General features: G+C 35.4%; 1 protein-coding gene across 12 annotated transcripts in view; it reads left to right on the top strand.

The window, feature by feature from the left end:
• Positions 1-14031, top strand: part of Mef2c (myocyte enhancer factor 2C) — a 164497-nt gene extending 150466 nt beyond the window's left edge. For 9 of the 12 annotated variants that reach the window (XM_026408757.2, XM_026408761.2, XM_026408756.2 and 6 more), the window contains 4 exons: positions 618-790; positions 3367-3496; positions 4076-4211; positions 10086-14031. In XM_026408757.2, coding sequence (XP_026264542.1) covers positions 618-790; positions 3367-3496; positions 4076-4211; positions 10086-10407 — 761 coding nt within the window. In that variant the 3' untranslated portion in view covers positions 10408-14031. The remainder of the gene's footprint in view (positions 1-617; positions 791-3366; positions 3497-4075; positions 4212-10085) is intronic. The other 3 variants (XM_026408766.2, XM_026408769.2, XM_026408774.2) reach the window with 1 other exon arrangement.
• The last annotated feature ends 3886 nt before the right edge of the window (positions 14032-17917 follow it).

The following is a 17917-nucleotide window of genomic DNA, read 5'->3' as shown; positions in this document are numbered from 1 at the left end:
CCTGGCAAGGCTGCAGGGTTATCACTGCTTAGTGAGGAGGGCACACCAGATGCAGGAAAAGCCATAGGGAGTATTCACTTCCAGAAAAAAGGGGAACTGAAGAGCAAGATGTGTGTCTTCCCCTCCCCCAGCACATCCTAGAAATTACAGTCTTGCTGCCCTTTCTTCATTTAAGGACACACACATACACAAAATAAAATCCAAACCGATGAGCTGAAAGAGTGAGTCACGCCAGCCAGGCCTCCACCAAACTAGTCAATTAAAGTGCAGGACCAGTTCTGTGCTTTTCTTAGACCCTGAAGGACTGTCTGACTATCTTCCTGAATTTTTTAAATAGAAAAAAAATTATATGCTGATTTCCAAGTCAGTCGATGTATATAAGCTCTTTTCTCATAAAAGGGTTTTAATCGTCATTCAGAGGAATATTAAATAATTAAATGATTGGGTTACTCTTTACACAGAAGCCAAACCAGTCATCCAATGTTTTTTTTTTTTCCATGTGTGTATCTGTATGTCTTACCATTAGCTTTTATTTTTATTCTCACATAGCACAGTCTTTAGAAACATGTTTGAGTCTAGATTTCTATATGAATGCTATCACTGTTTTGTATTAACAGGGAACGGGTATGGTAATCCCCGAAACTCACCAGGTCTGCTGGTCTCACCTGGTAACTTGAACAAGAATATGCAAGCAAAATCTCCTCCCCCCATGAATTTAGGAATGAATAACCGTAAACCAGATCTCCGAGTCCTTATTCCACCTGGCAGCAAGAATACGATGCCATCAGTGGTAATGCAAAACTATATTTTAAATAAATGTTGATGATGTTTTGTATATGTTTTACTGTTTTAGTACTTGTCTAACTTTATGAATTAAGTTCTCTCAAATAATTAACACTATTATCTAATAGGGTTTTAATGATACTTATAGAACCCTGATTTATTGAGCTGTTACTTCTGGTAACTGGTTGGCATTTGCCCTCTCCGTTTTGGAAAGAAAAAGAAAAAAAATCTAGTAAACTTCTCTATAGGACTACATTCTTCTGGAGCAACATTTTTTTAAGGTTCCCAATTTATAGTTAAAAAATAAATCAAGTTCTAACTTTGGTCAAATCATAACATTCCATAAGCAGAATAGATAGATAATGAGGTATTTCATAGCCTAGTATTTTTACAATATTTAGTTATTTATGTCCTCAAGGTTCTGACAATGAAAAATCCCATAATTCTTAAACGAACTTTTCTTGTTGACTGGCAATTCCTGTCTTAGACATATTGCAGTGTTAATACCTAATGCATCGCATGCCTGTGTACTGTCTCAGTTCATTTTTGCATGTATATTCTTCATGAAAACAACTGTTAGCTCAAAAGCAAACTGTTAAAACCGTAGACATTTTGAGAACAAGGTTATGCTTCATCACAAGAGTTTGTTGGACTTCTAAGGAAAAATAAATAAATAGATATGTAATATGAATTTAAATATATATTATATTCTCAGATCCTGTCATTTTTCTATCTCATGGGTCTGTGTGCCTAAGATGAAGAGCACATTGTGGGTACAAACTCAACAACAAAGAGGCTTATATCAGTGTTCTCCAAATTATCTAGGCTTAGGAGCGAGAATGTTTTAAGATCCAGTAGAAAAAATTAGATCATTCTGCAAACACATTTCTACATTTCTTTTCTCTTCTCTTCTCTCTCTCTCTCTCTCTCTCTCTCTCTCTCTCTCTCTCTCTCACTTCTCGGTGGAAAGCTTCAGGGTAAAACAGTCCTGCGAGCCGATTAGTTTATTATGGCACAGTGCTGATTAATTTTGAATATCAACCAAAAAAATCACATAATATTCAATGTTCCCTTTGGAAAAGACTAGGTCTAATAAATAAAACCTCCCACGGGGCTACAGCTAAGCAGTGTGGGCCAGGCATGGCAGGCTCTCTGTCTCAGCAGATTTATTTCAGGTCCCTTAAAACGGATGCTTTCCCAGGGACTCTATGAGTGGCCTGTCAGGTCTCTCTCTGGCAGCCAGGTGTGGCTTCCTCCTCCTCCAGCAAGTAGGGTTTCAAAGTGCAGTCTTTTTTGTTCGAAACATGGTGGCGATATAATGAACATTGAGACACTGACCTGTACTGAAAACTAGATAGATTGTCTTCACATTTGAGACAAACACCTCATTAAAGGAAACAAAGAATGCCTTTGTAAGGAGTTATCTTTGGAGTCTGGGTTTTAAGTCTGTTTAAACTGTTGTGTCTATCAGAAGATGCTTTTCCTTTTGTTGAAAAGATTTTGCCCAATTATAAATATTTACAGACACTAATTAATAAAACTCCTTTCCCATGCTCTCAGTCTGAGGATGTTGACCTGCTTTTGGTAAGTGATGAGAACACTTCCCTTCAGAAATATCCAGAGCTGCTTTGAGGTAAAGGTGGTAGCTCTGATAAAATAGAAACAACCACAAGAATGAATCCTAATTAGAATAAGTTTTACTCCATGTATGTATACTATGTCAAAATACACTCTATTGTCATATATATCTAAAAAAGAACAAATAAAAAATTAAAATATAAAATAAAATAGACTTTGAAGCTTAATATAATGTGTTCACATCGATTACAGTAAAGTGCCACTAATTTATAGTACCATTCATAGGTGAAAAGAATGTCTAGTTATTATTATTTTTTTCTGTTTCAACCTCTGTAACTGGAGGCCATATTTTCAGTATATTAAGACTTAAAAATTCCAACATACAAAGTATTTCTTTTGTTATTTAAAACTAAAATTAAAATACTCTTTTTCAAAAAATTTAAGTGCCTTAAGTTTATGAATATCTTTAATCTCCTTGCTATAAGGAGTTAAATATAGGCATTGGCTGCTTTACCACCTAGTTTGAGGGAAGTTTAGAACAATCTGAAGAAAGTGGTCAGAGCACCACCTGCTGGTCAGAATATAACATGAACCTTTACCTGTCTTGTCTCTGTTGTACATAGAGCTGAACATAAAACCTACCATGGTTGATTTTAATTTTTTTAATTTGCATTTGAATAAAAACTGAAACAATGGAAGTACAGTATACATATTTCATCAGTTCTCAACATAGTCTGTTTTTACCCATAATAAAGCTATGGTACTTGTTACTAGTTCAGTTGCCTAGGAGATACTGATGTAATGGGTTACTATGGCAACAGCTGGTCTCTTGAAGGATTGTAAATGATAGGGTTGGCAGAGTTCATAGAGACACATGTTAAATGATTAATTTCATGAGCTTTGTATCAAGTTATCTTTTTATGTGCAAAACTAATACTGAAATCTAATATTTTTAACTTTTAAAATTTTTCCATTGGTAATATTTTTTTTTTTTTACTTTAAAAGAATCAAAGGATAAATAACTCCCAGTCTGCTCAGTCATTGGCTACCCCAGTGGTTTCCGTAGCAACTCCTACTTTACCAGGACAAGGAATGGGAGGATATCCATCAGCCATTTCAACAACATATGGTACCGGTGAGTAGCTTTGCCATGTTTAAATATTACATTAAATATTTTTATTAAAAAGAAAGACAAAAAAGTTATTATCTTTACCCTACTACAAAGTTCTGTCTAGCACGTGTGGTACCCAGAGCACTGTGCCATTACTTGTGTTTACTAAGACAAAATGAACATCCACATTTTTTTTTCTTAAATGACTGAAAGTTTTATTTGCCCAACCTGAATTCCAAATAGAAGAACAGTCAAGGAAATTGAGCTGTTATTTATTTGATGTAATAAAAAGCTCATTTTCTCAGGATTGTTTAAAAAAATTCTAGATCACTAAAATATGTAATTGCTGTTAAACCAGTTGTAGTGTAGTGAACTGGAATTTCAGACTACACTATTTCAAGGCTTTCATGGAATACTTATTTTTGGTGAAAAATATATTCTTGTTAAGTGACAATTATCCTTGATGTTTTGTCTCCCTCTCTCAGATCAAAAAATTTGATCAAAGTCAAGAATATTTAGAAATTGAAAATCTTTAATTTTATTTACCATCTGCTAATTTTCAAATTAAATTTTCTCTCTCTCTCTATCTATCTATCTCTCTAGAGTATTCTCTGAGTAGTGCAGATCTGTCATCTCTGTCTGGGTTTAACACTGCCAGTGCTCTTCATCTTGGTTCAGTAACTGGCTGGCAACAGCAACACCTACATAACATGCCACCATCCGCCCTCAGTCAGTTGGGGTAAGCAATATCATTTCTTTCATAATATAACTCTAGAATCTGTGTTTAAATGACAAATGCGATCTTTAAATGTATGTTTTCATGTCCCATTAGAGAGTGTAAAATTCTACTTTGTAGAAATATAAAAGTAATTTTCAGACTAATAACTCTCAAGGAGCGTAAATATTATATCCCTTATGCTTTAAGAAGACGGGGAGCTCTGTAATGAGATAAATCATGTCCTTATTGTTTTAGGCTATATCTGTTTCCACTTATATCAGTGATGGAATTTTTATTTAGTTGAGTTTCCATACAGATATTGAGGGAAGTTGGAAGGCATATATAGTTGAGTTCTTTGAGTCTTTGAGACATTTGCAATTCTTTCTCATTGAACATAAACCACATAGTTTATGCTAATGTGAACCTAACGTTCATAGGATCAACTATTCAGTTAACATATAGGTTTCATATATTTGTACTCATAGAACACGTGTGTATTTATAGATATTTTATTTAAAAAGTATGTATAGATACTAAAAACATACAATACTAATTAGAAATGAGGGTATAAAAAAATTTCTGGTCTTTTCTGGTCAAAGATGTGTCTTTCTGCCCCCTTGTGGTAATATTGAGATATGTCTTTATCATAGAAATGACTTGTCATTTACCTATGGAAGCATTCAAACCTTAAAAAAGCCCTAAAGTCACAATTCACGGTACTTATTATAAAACAAAAGATTTCAAGACTAAAATATCAACTGAGCAACAGACTTAAAATCTAACTCTAAAATGGCAGTGAATCTTCAAAAGGAAATGGTAGGAGGAAGGATATAAAATAATTAAAGTTGAATTTTTATATTGTAAAAACTTTCTACATGCCTAGCTCACTTTTGCTTTTCTTCTGAGCCATTTGGTTATAGTTACCTATAGTTAACTAGTTATGGAAGTGAGAATAAACCATTAATTAGAATAAAAGTCACTAATTTATATTATACAACTTCACTTCTCTTACCTTGCTCACCCCCCCCCATTAGCTTTCATGTAGTGCTGATGTTACACAGATAGTGATCCAATGATGGAGTCTTCACCCAGTCACCATATGCTTATATCCATCTCACTAATCACTGTCATTGAAAATCTAGCCTTCCATGTAAATAATAAAGTGCTACTCTACTATCTAGAAATATCATTAAAGATGAAGCTGTATTAAATATGATCAGCAACAGAGTTTCTCTTTGTAAGACATCTAAATTTTCTCTCAAATACTATCTGAATAGACATTAATTGCAGTAACTTTTTCAGGTAATTATCACTAAGTACAAAATACCATCCAGGCAGTTTTACAATGTGTATGGGTATCAGGCCCAGCTGTACATATCTGTAATCTTAACTAAACAGGAGGCTGAGAAATGAGGATTGCAAGTCTGAGGACAGCCTGGGCAACATAGCAAGACCCTATATCAAATTTTTAAAAAAAATTAAAAGGGTTGGAGATATAGCTCAGTGGTAGTTCACTCCTGGGTTCAACCCCAGTACCAAAAAATAAATTAATTAAACTATACAAGTGGCATTGTAGTTCCATGGCTTAGCATTGAGTCCAGTGTGCAAGCTTATTGTCAATACTAAGGGGAAATGTTTATTTCTCATTTTCACAAAACTTATCCATTATGGTGCTAGATTTCCCTAGAAATGGCCAATGTCAAAAACCATTTAATATTATCTGATGTGCCTTTCTCTTGTTTTTTAATAACATCTGATATTATACCTTTTAACTTACGAACAGATATTTATTCACATATTTTAACTATACTACAATTTTAAAGCTCTCTTCTATTACATGAGGAGAATCTAATTCATCGTTGATTCTAGTAGAAGAATGTATTCAGTTCAAGTTTTCTTTCAACACTGATCTGCATTGTGCATAATTTGACCCTGATTTTAGTCTAGGAGTTTTAATTTCATTTCCTTTATACCTCACATCAGTAGAATGACCCTTACATTCCTTCCCTTGCTGGCCCTTCTCTCTCATGCAGACACACTTTCTCACACTTCTCTCTCTCCCACAAACCTGCATGGTAGCTTTTTGAAAGTGAGTTCCTTCAAGGACTATCCCTTACTCACACAATTAAGTGTTAAGCTATTTTTTATTTATTTTTATTTTTGTTGCTGGGGATTTAACCCAGGTGTACTCTACTACTAAGCTAATTCCACCGCCCTTTTTAATTTTTTTTTTTTTTTATTTTGAGACAGGGTCTTGCTAAGTTGCTTATAGGGCCTAAATTGCTGAGGCTGACCTTGAACTTGCAATTCTCCTACCACAGCCTCCAGAGTTACAGGGTTTACAAGTATGCACCACCATGCCAGACTACACTAGTTTTTATAAAACTGCAAGTTGCAATATTTTTGTAAATAAATTACATGATCTGCCTTAATTCTTTACAGTATAAATCAATGAGGAGTTGATGTGTTTTCAGTCCAAGTAGTCTCTTAAACTTGTGTTTGGGCCTCATTCTTTTGGGTAAATAGGGTGTTCCAAGAAAAGAATGAAAAAGATTTTTACCTCTACCAAAGTAGATATTCCTAGCAACCCAAGATGAGCACAATAGTTCTTTCTCAAAACTCCCAAAGTATAGTAGAGCTCTTTATAGTTTATCAGTGGAAAAGAGCTCTTTGTTCTTAAGCTTGTGACTTCAAAGATATATTTGTAAAAAACTATCTAGTATCTGATTTTCTATTACAAAGTTACATAAGCATCAAAATTTTATTTTACATAGGATAAGACATATCTGTCAGAGATGCTTGCCATATTTGAGAAAATGACCCTCAAGTTTTTTGTTCTCAACTACCACCTCAAAAAACAGGCAGCCTAGGGGCTGGGGCTGTAGCTCAATGGTAAAGCGCTTGCCTAGCACATGTGAGGCCCTAGGTTTGACCCTCAGCACCAAATAAAAATAAATAAATAGAACAAAGGTATTGTGAGGAAAAAATGCTTAAAAGTATGTGGGGGAGGGCAACCTGTTTCCTGGAACCGTTTCCACATATTGACTTCATTGATGTTGGTGTTCAGTACATACTGAGGGCGATAACTTTGAGTAGAGACAACTCTTCAAAGGTTAGGTTAATTATACTATGATTGTCTAAATTCCAGGGGGTAAGAGTATAAAATTTAAATAAAACTATCACTCATTTGATTTCTGAACAATGTAGGGGAAGGGTAGGTGTTCTCCAATTCAAAGGCATCCATCCATACTAGGTAGAAATGTTCACAGGCAACTGTGAAGGTACACAGGCAACTTAAGTGTCTGATCTCTCTCTCCTCACCAACCTCTTCAGCCCCCAGCCACACATATGAAATATTTAACAATTATCCGTGTTTATATTTTGTTCTCAAGAACAAGTAGGCCTACACATTTACATCTGAATGTATCACATAGACAATTAAGTGATTTTAATGCTGCCTTTTCTTTTCAAGAAAATACTTCTTTAATAACAGAGACTAGGCATTCTGTTTTGTCTCTTTAATACAGTATAATGAAACTTAGTTTGAGATAGCCATTACCTTTCATGACTGTAGAGTTAGTCCCTAAAACTACTCAGCTTGTGTATACTTTCAGTGTCAAGTGAAATGCCACCAAAAGATAAACAGATTGTTCTGTTTATGGGAAAAGATCATCAATAACTGTTCCATCTTTTATGGAAGAGAGATGCAGCTCAACTATACACACCAGTTGGCTTTAGGAGACAAATCGAATAAGTAGAGAATGCAGCTTCCAAAAACTGTCATTATTATTATGTTATATATAAATTTTTTACTATATTATCTAAATTAACTTCTTAACACTGGTCCAACTCACCAAAATTTTAAATTTTTAACCTTGCCTGGGAAGACACAATATAAATGTCAAAGGGCAAACAAAAGTATTTTGATATGCAGCATTATTTTCAGGATCTTAATTGACTTTCATTATTAAACAGTTATGTGATCCACAGTAGAATCACTTAATTAAATTTTAGCAAAATAGTCTTTCTTACCCAGAACCAGGAAAATTGTTTCTTCCAAAAGTCAATGGATGATTTTTCTCTAACATCAAAATGAATCATTAAGTAACTTTAAACCAAGAAAAAATAGTCCACCATTATAAATCTTTTTGAAATACAAGTGTTCATTTCCTCCCCCATCTTAATGTCTTCTTAATTCAGATTATTTAATTAAAATTCAGAGAAAATTAGTAAACTAATATAGACTATAAAATAATAAACTAGAAATAAATAGCTCTAAGTACAAATAAAGTAGAATCTTGATATGAGGGCTAAGATTGCTTTGATTTGACAAGATCAGAAAATCAGAGAAAGAAAGGCTTATTAAAGAAGCAAATAATTCTCCAAATTATTCTCTACATTAGCTCATCTATTAATAAGAGAAGGAAAGTAATTCTTTGCCAGTAGGTGGTGCTTTCGTATAAAACATCACTCAAAGATAAACTCGTTTCTGACTAGTTTTATTTCTTTATGTATCTTGAGCCTATATGGCATCTCCCAAAAGCGAGCCCCAAGTCACTCCACTGTTTTCTCTGAAATATATACCCATTCTCTCAGTGCTCGTAATGACACTGTTAATGCCATCCAATTCTCTCCACTGGAAAGCAGCATAATTACATACATTACTAGGTAGGCTTGCTTTCCTTTGTTTAAAATGGGTGTGTCTGTATAGATAATTCTGTACTGTGACTCTTCCTCAGTAAAAGAGATTACTGTACTCTTTGACAATACGGTCAAGTAATGCTGACTCTGGCCATGGAAGTCAGTGCAATCAGAATGTAAGAACAATAAACGCATCTCAGAATTGATGCTGGCGATGTAACCACAGTTTATCCTGATCAAACTCATTGTGATTGCTAATCTACACTGAAGGGCTTAATGCTTTTCTCTCTAGAATTCTAAGTATTTAAATTCTCTCGTATTTTGGGAGAAGGGAAAATTATACTCTCTGGGAATAAATGAGGATTAAGTATCATAAACACAGTAAAATCACATTACATCCTTCTTTGCAACAATCTTTCCTTAAGCAACACCAGATTCATCAATTAAGGCCAATCATAAATAAAAGGAACAGTAACCTAAGTATGCCATCAGAGAGCGACTGTCAGTAGTCAAGTTGAGGGCATTGTGGAAAATGGTATTATCATCCCATGTAACTGAAAGGATGAAGAATGTCTAATTATTTATCAATTTTAGTGCAATAGAAAGTTCATTTTTAAGCCAATATTTGAAATTTCTGCCGATAATTTTTAGTCTCCTTCCTCCTTCCTCTTTCCCTACTTTGAGGCTTGTCCTGAGTTATGGGTATTGTGTAGCATTTAATGGGTTCTATCACCTGAAATCTGAACTCTCTTGACTTTGGCTGAAGATTGTGTAACTCCATTTAATAAGTGCTCATTTGTTGGAAGGAAATGTTTATATTGATCACAAGGTTTTCACAATAATTTTCAAACACAGACTTTAGTAAATCAAGAAAGTCTCACGCAAAGATAAACAGGGTCTCTAAAGCCTTAGGAAATTAAAATTTGGAATTAGTGGAGGGAGAAATCCCATGGACACAGAATGTTTTTTCCATCATGTTCTTAAGCCCTTCTGAAACAGTAACCTCTAAGTTTAGGGAGACTGTCAGAAACTAGAGAAGTGACTCATGAAGCCTGGCCCAGCTAGTACTGTGAATCGACAAAGACATCCTGCGTCACTGTCAGGCAGTGATGCCCTAAGTGCTTCACCGCACTCCTCACTCTGGGCATGCTCTGGTGTCTAAGGGAGACTTTAAGCTGATGTGTTATGTAATTGTGAGTTCCTGGGGCCTCCAGGCCTCCTCCATCTGTAACTGGGTTTCCTTTCCTCCTACAGAGCTTGCACTAGCACTCATTTATCTCAGAGTTCAAATCTCTCCCTGCCTTCTACTCAAAGCCTCAACATCAAGTCAGAACCTGTTTCTCCTCCTAGAGACCGTACCACCACCCCTTCGAGATACCCACAACACACGCGCCACGAGGCGGGGAGATCTCCTGTTGACAGCTTGAGCAGCTGTAGCAGTTCCTACGACGGGAGCGACCGAGAGGATCACCGGAATGAATTCCACTCCCCCATTGGACTCACCAGACCTTCGCCGGACGAAAGGGAAAGTCCCTCAGTCAAGCGCATGCGACTCTCTGAAGGATGGGCAACATGATCACATTATTACTTAATAGTTTTTTTTTTTCTTGCAGTGTGTGTGTGTGCTATACCTTAATGGGGAAGGGGGGTCGATATGCATTATATGTGCCGTGTGTGGAAAAAAAAAAAGTCAGGTACTCTGTTTTGTAAAAGTACTTTTAAATTGCCTCAGTGATACAGTATAAAGATAAACAGAAATGCTGAGATAAGCTTAGCACTTGAGTTGTACAACAGAACACTTGTACAAAATAGATTTTAAGGCTAATTTCTTTTCACTGTTGTGCTCCTTTGCAAAATGTATGTTACAATAGATAGTGTCATGTTGCAGGTTCAACGTTATTTACATGTAAATAGACAAGGAAACATTTGCCAAAAGCGGCAGATCTTTACTGAAAAAGAGAGCAGCTGTTATGCAACATATAGAAAAATGTATAGAAGTTTGGACGGACCCGGCAATGGGTGGCCACTGGCAAATATTAGGAACATGTCTGGTCACCTAACATCCCGAGCACGCTCACAAACCTGCAGGTGTATCATTGGCGTATGGCACTCATTAAAAAGGATCAAAGACCATTAAAAGAGGACCATACCTATTTTTTAAAAAAAGTGGAGTTTGAGAGCTAACGTATTTAATTAAATAAATAAATAAATCTGGGTCTGCATCTCTTATTAAATAAAAATATAAAAATATGTACATTACATTTTGCTTATTTTCATATAAAAGGTAAGACAGAGTTTGCAAAGCATTTGTGGCTTTTTGTAGTTTACTTAAGCCAAAATGTGTTTTTTTCCCCTTGATAGCTTCGCTGATATTTTAAACAGTCCTGTAAAAAACCAAAAAGGACTTTTTGTATAGAAAGCACTACCCTAAGCCATGAGGAACTCCATGCTTTGCTAACCAAGATAACTGTTTTCTCTTTGTAGAAGTTTTGTTTTTGAAATGTGTATTTCTAATTATATAAAATATTAAGAATCTTTTAAAAAATCTGTGAAATTAACATGCTTGTGTATAGCTTTCTAATATATATAATATTATGGTAATAGCAGAAGTTTTGTTATCTTAATAGCGGGAGGGGGGTATATTTGTGCAGTTGCACATTTGAGTAACTATTTTCTTTCTGATTTCTTTTACTCTGCATACATTTTATAAGTTCAAGGTCAGCTGTCAAAAGGATAACCTGTGGGGTTAGAACATATCACATTGCAACACTCTAAATTGTTTTTAATACATTAACAATCTATTGGGTCAACTGACATCCATTGTATATACTAATTAGTTTCTTTCATGCTGTTTTTGTTTTTTGCATTTTTATCAAATGCAGGGCCCCTTTCTGATCTCACCATTTCACCATGCATCTTGGAATTCAGTAAGTGCATATCCTAACTTGCCCATATCCTAAAGTATATGGTTGGTTTTCAGCCTAGAATTTGATGTGTGTCTTAGAAATATGCCCAGAATAGAGAAGCTGTGTTGGGGCACATGTCCTGCAAATACAGCCCCAGAAACAAGTGAAATGGAGTTTACTTGGTGAATGAGTTATAAATTCCCACAGAAGAAAAATGTGAAAGCCTGGGTGCTAGACAAGAGGGAAGCAGGTAAAGGGATAGTTGCTTTGTCACCCATTTTTAATTATTTTAACTGACCCTTAACAATCTTGTCAGCAATATAGGACTGTTGAACAATCCCGGTGTGTCAGGACCCCCAAATGTCACTTCTGCATAAAGCATGTATGTCATCTATTTTTTCTTCAATAAAGAGATTTAATAGCCATTTCAAGAAATCCCATTAAAGATCCTATGTCCCTTTTTTTTAATTTTCAAGAAAATATAACTCTTGTCTAATATTCGTCTATAAGGGATTAATTTCAGACCCTTCAAAAAGTGAGTGCCATAAAAAAGTCAATATATATTGTTTAAAAGATATTTCAGTCCAGGAATGATTACCTTCTCTTGGAATGTGAAGATCTGTCGATTCATCTCCAATCATTTACATTGACATACACAGCAAAGAAGATATAGACAGTAATATCAGCACTGCTATATCATGTGTAGGACATTTCTTACCTATTTTTTTTTCTCTTACTTGCATAGTTGTTATGTGTTTCTGATTGTAAAAGGCTGCCGCTGGGTGGCAGAAGCCAAGAGACCTTATTAACGAGGCTATATTTTTCTTAACTTGATCTGCAGTCCATAATTAGACCACAATGCACCTTTGGTTGTATCCAAATAGGATGCTAGCCTGCCTTGTACTAATGTTTTGTATACTAAAAACAAAAAAAAAATCAATCATTTCATAATATCCCACTACTAGAGGTATCCATGGAACATAGGGAAAAAAACAAAATCAACCCTGAAAATATACATACTCATGTATGCACACGGACATACACAAACATACAGGGGAAAGAGTAAGAAAATCATTTTCCTCACCATAGACTTGATCCCATCCTTATAACTTACCCTTATAACTTGATGTGTACTAAATATGCAAACATCACAAATGTTCTTTGTCATTTCAAAACACTTCATCTATCAATATCAGTAGAATCTTACAAGTGGGTGGGGAGGGGTCATTATATGAAAATATGAAGAAATAGCCATATTAATTTTTTTACCTGCAATTTGCCTCAGCAACAAAGAAAACGTGAATTTCTAACGCTGAAGATAAAGTAAGCTAAAGTACTAGCAGAAGCCTTGGCTATTTATAGAAGTTCTGACAATAGTTTTATAAGAACATGAAAAGAACAGAATCACTCAAAAATGGATGCCAGTCATCTCTTGTTCCCACTATTGAATTCATATAAAGTGGTAGCAAGATAGCGAAGGGATAATCTGAAAATTTTTTAAAGATGATTTAATGAGAAGAAGCACAATTTTTGATTGTGAGCATCACTTTCTGTAAACAATCACTGTCTATATTTACCCTTATGCCTTTTCTGTAATTTACCATTTATTGTATTTGCAAAGTTAGTATGGTTTTTATCACAGTAAATCCTTTGTATCCAGGAGTTAGGGCAGCGCCCTGAGAAAGTATTACTTTACATTACCTGTCCTAGAGCAACATTTTAGACAACATTCTTCATTGCAAGTGCAAGCAAAAGACCATTAAGTGGCATTTTACACAGCTTCAAGTATTGTTATACCTAATCCTATCTTAAAAGATTTTTTTTGGTAATATTGAGCTTAAAAATTGGAAACAGCAATGCAGTATTCACAAGCTGCACAACCTGTATATTGTATGCATTGGTGTGTGGAGGCTGTTCATTTCAATCTTTTTAAAAACTGCTTTTTAGTAAAATGGCTTATTTTTCCCAGAGATGGAATTTAACATTTTGTAATGATGAATATGAAAATACCTGTCATCCTTAGATCATTTAAAGGTTAACTAAAATGAGCATTTTTTAAAAAATCCCAATACACTTTTGAAAAGAATGTCTGCCCTCTCACACTTCTACATATTTATTTTCTTACATACCTATCTTTTAATTTAGAGATAGCATTTTTGCCCCTTTACCCCTTTTGGTTTGTTTTTTTGGAGAGTAAATGCTTTGTATTTCTTTCTTTAAAAAAAAAAAAAAATTTAAAGAAGAAGCCACTTGAACCCTCAATAAAGGCTGTTGCCTAAGCATGGCATACTTCATCTGTTCTCGTTTGTGCCATCTGCTGTGATGTCGTCCCTTGTATGGCGTTAATTTCCTGCCACTACAGATCTTTTGAAGATTGCTGGAATTCTGGTGTCTGTTAGAATGCTTCAGACTACAGATGTAATTACAGGCTTTTCTTAATATGTTTTAACCAAAGATGTGGAGCAATCCAAGCCACATATCTTCTACATTAAATTTGTCCATTTTGGTTATTTTCATAATCGGGTATTGCATTTCGCCTTCCCTGTTCATACCTCAGATTGATTCATACCTCAGTTTTATTCAGAGAGGTCAGCTAAGTAATGGATTCTGTTGTGGTTTGCAAGCAGCATCGGTGTACTCTTAGAGCAAATAGACCTGGGTCACTGTAGGCATAGGACTTGGATTGCTTCAGATGGTTTGCTGTATCATTTTTCTTCTTTTTCTTTTTCTGGGGACTTGTTTCCATTAAATTACAGTAATTAAAAATAGCTTGTAAATGAGGGCATACAAGCATTTGCAACAAATATTCAAATAGAGGCTCACAGCGGCATAAGCTGGACTTTGTCGCCACTAGATGACAAGATGTTATAACTAAGTTAAACCACATCTGTGTATCTCAAGGGACTTAATTCAGCTGTCTGTAGTGAATTAAAGTGGGAAATTTTCAAAAGTTTCTCCTGCTGGAAATAAGGTATAATTTGTATTTTGCAGACAATTCAGTAAAGTTACTGGCTTTCTTAGTGATGCAGTGTCTGTGGTGCATTTTTTTTAATTAATGTTTTGCTGTTTAAATTTATTCCACTTTATTGTGTATTTTTTAAAAAGAGCAGCATATTCCCCAAGCATAAATGAGCTTTCTCAGTTTTCAACTCAAAATTTATGAAAAGATGGATACGTGTGTCTGTGTGAGGGGGATGTGAACAGGATTACAGTTCTTAGGGTAATGTGGTATTTCACCAGTGTAGGAAGCTTAAGTTTCTTATTGAGTGGTTCAATCTCTTTTTCAAAACAGTTTTCCATGAAGATCTCTGATAACCTTCTAAATGCATAGAATTTTCCAAAGATCATTAGGAAAGAAGTTACCATGAGATAATTAACTAAAATATGTAGAAAATATTTCCAGAAGATTTATTTTTTCATCAGAATAGGTTAGTGACCAAAAAAAAAAAAAAAGTTGAAAACACAGACTCATATCTAAATATTTGAGTGAATTCATACATGTTTAAAAACTACAAAATATGCCCATTGCCAAAATTTAATTATAATTCCTAAAAGGAATGTCCTTTTAAAAGAACAATATTAAGATAAATTAAGTGAATTTGGAAACTGAAAAGAAAAACAAGAAGGTACTGCTAGCCAACTGGAGAAGTTGGACTTTTGCATTAGCAGTGATTCCTGCTCTGAAAAACAAGGAACTTAGCTCAGGGAATGTTGCATGTGGTTTCAAAATAACAGTGGTTTTTGCTTTGTTCTCTTTATACATTTTTGGCAAACATTTATTAAGCAATAATTATATGTAGTTCATGGTAAATTCCAGGATGAATGAAGATGTAGTTCTTGCTTTTAGGAAACTTATTAACTAATGGGACATAGAAAGTGTTCTCAGAAAAGTCAACAAAGTGCTATGAGGGAAGAAGCACTTTGCCAGCCGTTAGTGTGAGGTAGAACAGAGGCTCAGAGTGTGGACACCTCCTCATCTATCCAGCCGAAGCAGCCTTTCACTTGTTTTTGAAGGGTGAGCAAGATTATACAGGCCAGGAAGGATGACTTTGTGTTCATGTGACCCCTGTGGTTGTCACATGGGCCTGTCCTGTGTTTAGTGTTCTGCTCTCACCATCCTTAAATTCATGTGTGTGTGTCCCACCCTCCTACCCCCAAGTACTGGGGATTGAACCCAGAGCCTCACACGTGCTAGACAGGTACTCTACCACTGAGTTACATCCCCAGCCCTCTATCCTGACATACTCATTTTTTTATCATGAGCTGATGTTTTATAGGTAAATTCCAGTGGGATAATGGAGCATGTGCACTAGCAGAGGAGATAAAAAGAAAAGATAAAAAGTTTTGTATTTTAATATCTTTAACAGAAGGTACCTTTTCCTACTTTCCAACAAGACCCTGACATATTCAACAAGGGCTCCACAATTATGATTCCAGCCCTGGATAAGGGCTTTCTGTGAAGAAGAAATAGTAAATAAAAGGCAGGGATGAGAAAGTGAGAGACAAATATGCAGGAATTGGGGACCATTGTATTTAAATAAGATAAAACCATGTCAAAGGGAACAGTAAGAGACCAGATTGCAAGAGTTGTTTAGGGGTCTGATTATATAATTGTGAATATCTTAATATCTGGAGTTTAAGAAATCAGTTGAAAGACTTTACGTAGAGACAGAATTGTCAAAAATTTATCAAATGTAATGGTAGGAGTGATGATACATAAGTAATTGTTAAAGTTTACAGTTGTAAGAAATGATTAGGATGCCAGTAATATTCAAATTGCAAACAGTGGAATCACCACTTCATGAGGAAGGTAACTAATTCAGTTTTCAGCATGTTGAATTTGACTTATATCCATGAGAATGTAAATATAGACAGACTTAGGCTATCAGTTAACGCTGAATATGGAGGCTGGGATATCATTAACAGGGAGGTATTACCGAATGCCACACCTATAAGTGAGTGAGCTTGTCAAGGAGAAGGGGAAAGGGAGACAAAAAAAAAATATCTTAAAAGAGAAAAGAACTGCAGAATAGAAAAGAAAAAAAAAAACAAACAAAAACGATGAAGAACTCAAGAATGAGCAGTAACACAGAAGGAACACCAAAGTGCTGCCAAGGCAGAAGAGGTTTCAAAAAAAAAGAAAAAAGAAACATTCAGCAATGTTGAGGGCTTTGTTGAGGTCACAAGGAAGATGGAGGAAAGGACGTGGCTGACTCTTGAGTAACAGCTGAGAGAACCATTTCAATAAAATGGTATAGGAGGCAAGAGAGATCACGAGTGTTTGTCTAGCAGGTATTGAATTTCAGACTATTCCTATGGACTAATCTATCACAAACTTTGGTAAGTAAAATATGAGAGCTGATTTGAGAAGCTAGCAAGGTCAAGAGCCAAAAGAGGGTTTTTGAAAAGGACAGGTGGTACCCAGGTACACTGGGAGATCTAGGAAGAAGAATAAAAAAAAAATCTGGACCTTCCCAATCAATGGCTTGAGAATTGTGTCATGTGTCCCCCAAAGCCCAAATTGAATTGGATTCTTTTATTTCAGTCATTTTTTTGGGTATCTGGATTAAGAAGAGTAATTGAAATTGACAAAAGAAAGCTATTCAGGACAGAGCATCTGAATTTTCATTTTTCTTGCACCTGTTGCTGTGGCATCTTTCCTGCATGTTATCCTTAGAGACTGACTTCTAAGCAAGAAAAAAGCCAAGTTCAATTCCTTACTGTGTATTGCCCTTGAATTCCAACTTCCCTGTTTTCTGAGACAAATATCTCCATCACTGAAAATGAGACTACTCTTTAAGCTTTCTTCTCCCAGGCACAGCATCTCTCTTTGGGAACTTTTGCCTGAAAGGTAGAGTTAGAAAAATATGTGGGGAAATATTCGTGGTTTATTATCCTATAATAATCTCTGGTTCCAGTGGCAGCCTTGATTACCAGATCTTTAGTTTCATCACATCCCAGTCTTGATTACCTCCAACTTGAAGAACTTCCAGCCCTGTTATACTCATCCCTGCTCTCGACCAGATGGAAATGATGATCATGCTTGGAATCTAGTTGCTCAGGACTAGAGCCAGGTTGAAAGGGAGGGAATATGTACTACTAGTGAGGCAATTCCAGGCTGAATAGAAATTAGGTAGGAGAGCACTTTCTCAAGACACTCCAAAGCCAGCAATGCAGAGT

This window comes from Urocitellus parryii, chromosome 1 (assembly GCF_045843805.1).
Source record: "Urocitellus parryii isolate mUroPar1 chromosome 1, mUroPar1.hap1, whole genome shotgun sequence".
In the NCBI taxonomy this organism is placed as follows: domain Eukaryota; kingdom Metazoa; phylum Chordata; class Mammalia; order Rodentia; family Sciuridae; genus Urocitellus; species Urocitellus parryii.
Note: the sequence above shows the minus strand (reverse complement) of the source record. Positions and strands in the feature narration are given on the sequence as shown.